Raw genomic sequence first — 3,491 nt, forward strand, 5'->3', positions numbered from 1 at the left:
TTAGGGACTTTTCCTAATGTTGCAGAATGTCAACATAAAACAAAAGGAAGATAAGACGATTTTCTTAAGAGAATGGAAGTAATGTGTATATTTGTTGAAGAGATGTTGGCATATTCTCTTTGTATATAGCCACACCTTTTTCAAAGAGATTGGGGCCCGATATTGGGGCTCCGGTTACTGGTGTCGTTGTTTGCCGGAAACACAATTTTTTGCCGTTTGTATTTACGTGTGTCTTTCAATTCAATGGGCAGTTGATGATGAAGGAAAGAAATTTGCCGTTTCTATTTGCTGTCGGCAAAAGCAAATGACAATGGCGTACACGATATGTTTGTACATGCGTATGTATGTATTGAGTAGCAGTCTGATAGGAATCGACTGAATTAAATAGGGAGTAAAATGGTGGTTGGTTAGGACATTTCTACCAGGCCTATCATTAATTCCGTCTTAGATCACGGTGCAAAAATGCTATTATCAATTCTACGAAATTTGTATCTACCTATCACTAATTCAGAGTGAAACGCAATTTTGACAGTTTTTTGTTAAAACCAACCAAAACATACAAACAAATCAACAACTATCTAAGTGGATATTTTACAATGCATTAAATAAAAATGCAAGCAGTCTTTATTAATGGTTAGATATGTATGTATAGGTAGGTTTTTTTTTTAAGAAATCCATCCGCGAATTGAATTCATCACGCTGATACAGTTATGGTGACCAATTTGAAATTAAAATAATTAATTTCAAATATGGAAAAAAAATTACATGGACGAATAGCCGGACGAAAGCCAAACATATCCAATAAAAATATTTTACAGCGTTTACGTTTCGCGAAGAAGCACCTTCACCGCGACCATGGATTCTGGAAAGTTGTTGTCTGGAGCGACGAATCCAAGTTCAATGTTTTTTGGAAATGATGGTAGGCCTTGCGTAAGGCGGCCAGTCAACTTCCATTTGGATCCAAAATACAACCGTAAAGCATGGTGGGTCATCGGTTATGGTCTGGGGGTGCTTTACTTCGTCCGGAGTTGGTCCGATAGTGAAAATCGATGGCAAAATGACAGGTGATATGTATAAGAGTATCCTTGAAAATAATCTCTTTGATGAGTATGCCGATAATTTTCCCTTATTATTATTTCAACATGACAACGACAGGAAGCAAATTAGAGTTCTTGAATGGCCAGCCCAAAATTCCGATTTGGGACGGGCAGTGGCCGCCAAAAAACCTTCAAATAAAACCTCTTTGTGGGAGATAATTCAAAATGAATGGAATAATATGGCTCCGGCCCATTAAAAACAATGCCCAACAGATGCGCTTAGGTAGTACGTCAAAACGGTTATCCTACGAAATATTAAAGGTTCGATTCAATAACAATACAAAAAATGCAAATTTGGCTTACATAGATATTTTATTTTCAGATGACTTAATTATACGTCCGAGCAGTAAGAACGAGCATCACAAAAATTTAATTAAAATATTTTTTACTAAAGTGAAATACCTCTTTTTTGTAGGTTATTTTTAAAATTAAGCCAAAATTTAATAAATGAAAAGTTCTGTTTCATTTTTCTTTATCTAAAATACGTTTTAATAATGATACAAGGAATCAAAATGCCAATGACTTAATTCTGTGTCCACGAGTGTATGTATATAAAATCGCCATTTAGTTCAACACCTTATACGGGTTTAATATACCGTTGGGGTCCAACAACTTCTTCACATCTCTCATCATTGCTATGGCTTCAGAGGCTTTACTGTATCTCAAGTAGTTTTTCTTGAGAAAACCAATGCCATGTTCAGCACTTATGCTGCCCCTTAGCTTGTGAGTGTATTCATAGATGAAAGGTTCTATTTTGTGATAAAGTTCCTGGGTGTATTCGGTGCAGCATACGTTCAAGTGCAAATTGGAGTCGCCTGATGAAAAGAAGAAATACATGCATAGTAAAATTGAATATGGTAAACAAATTTATCTAAAAAAAATGCAAAATGTATTTAACAAGAAAATAACGCAGTCAGAGAGAGAGGGAGAACTTGCTTTTTTTTTATTTTGAAAAAGAAAAAAATTCCATATCTACCCAAATGTCCAAATCCAGTGACTCGTGTTGCTAGCGGTCCTACACGCTCCCTCAAAACATCGACTATACTGTAGAATTCGCGTAACGGTAATGAGAGATCGTAATAAAAGCAATAGCCATCTTTTCCTAAAGCTATTGGCGCTATTTCTCGTAGCTTCCAGATTTTCTGCATTTTACGTGCTTCGCTCGCTATAGTGCCATCAATAATTTCACCCTTTCCCATGCCAAATTCAACAAAACGATTTATTTTCTCCAAATCATGTGAACCATTGCTGCCGGAAGTCTCGAGTAGCATGTAAAATGGGAAACTTCCGATTGGTGTACTACGATGCAGGAGAAAAGTGGTTAGCCCCAGGGGGGTTTGCCAACAGTAACATTCTTTTTCGAAACTCACTTCAATTCAAAATGATCAAAGTTAGCCTGCAGGGTTGGTGCATCAATCATTTCACATGCGGATAGAATCTCACCCAAGTGGCGTTTGGCGCTGCTAAAGGTTCTGAGCACTGCATCAAAATTAGGCAAACCTTGAAGAGAATTGTCATATAATGTTACACAGTTTATAATGCATGACGAAATGCACTCACCCAAAAACGCCAAATGTTGTGCTTGCGGCTGTGGCGCACACAAAAGTGACACTTTGGTTATCACACCCAAAGTGCCCTCGGCGCCAATAAAGAGATGTTTCAAATGATAGCCAGTATTGTCCTTTTTGAAGTCGGACATTAAATCTAAAACTTCACCATTCGCTAGCACCTAAGCTTGTTGTTTTTTTTTTTTTTAGACAGTCAGTTTTATAATATTGCCATGTGCCACTTACCACTTCCAAACCCAAAACGCTGCCATGCAGATTGCCATAGCGCACCACCCGCAAACCACCGGCATTGGTAGAAACATTGCCACCAATGTGACAACTCGCTTTGGCGCCCAAATCCAATGGCACTACAAAATCTAATTCACGCGCCTTTCTGTCCAAATTTTCGAGTATGCAACCAGCCTCACACGCCGCAATGCCAGTGATCTCATCGATTTTTAGAATCTTATCCAGCCGTGCCATAGATAATATAATTTCATCGAATACCGGCACAGAACCACCCACCACACCGGTGTTGCCACCTTGTGGACAAACTGCCAATTTGCGTTCATTGCAGTAGCGTAAAATGGCTGATACCTCTTGTGTGGTACCGGGTTTTAGCACCAACTTGCTGTTGCCTAAATACAAGTATAATAAATTTGTTGGAAATTAAGTTATTTTATGGTTACATGCATACCTCGCACAGCACGCCAAAAGTCTATGTTGTAAGTTTGCAAGTCTTCCTGTACCACGTAACGACTGCCCACAGTGGATTCGAAGAATGCAATGTCCCTGTCCTCCAGATCGGCGAAAGGATTGCGTTTCACATTATGTCGTGCCTGCATGA

General features: G+C 38.6%; 1 protein-coding gene across 3 annotated transcripts in view; it reads right to left on the reverse strand.

Annotated features, from left to right (window-relative positions):
• Nucleotides 1-1,401: 1,401 nt before the first annotated feature.
• The window catches only part of LOC118733322 (D-2-hydroxyglutarate dehydrogenase, mitochondrial-like), a 468,040-nt gene continuing 465,950 nt past the window's right edge, over nt 1,402-3,491 (reverse strand). For all 3 annotated transcript variants that reach the window (XM_036462678.1, XM_036462679.1, XM_036462680.1), the window contains 6 exons: nt 3,342-3,483; nt 2,891-3,282; nt 2,658-2,826; nt 2,468-2,597; nt 2,074-2,396; nt 1,402-1,912 (listed from right to left, as the gene is read on the reverse strand). In XM_036462678.1, the coding sequence (XP_036318571.1) occupies nt 1,662-1,912; nt 2,074-2,396; nt 2,468-2,597; nt 2,658-2,826; nt 2,891-3,282; nt 3,342-3,483 (1,407 nt within the window). In that variant the 3' untranslated portion in view covers nt 1,402-1,661. The remainder of the gene's footprint in view (nt 1,913-2,073; nt 2,397-2,467; nt 2,598-2,657; nt 2,827-2,890; nt 3,283-3,341; nt 3,484-3,491) is intronic.

Source organism: Rhagoletis pomonella, unplaced genomic scaffold, assembly GCF_013731165.1.
Source record: "Rhagoletis pomonella isolate Grant_MI unplaced genomic scaffold, Rhpom_1.0 Rhpom_scaffold_00002, whole genome shotgun sequence".
Taxonomy (NCBI): domain Eukaryota; kingdom Metazoa; phylum Arthropoda; class Insecta; order Diptera; family Tephritidae; genus Rhagoletis; species Rhagoletis pomonella.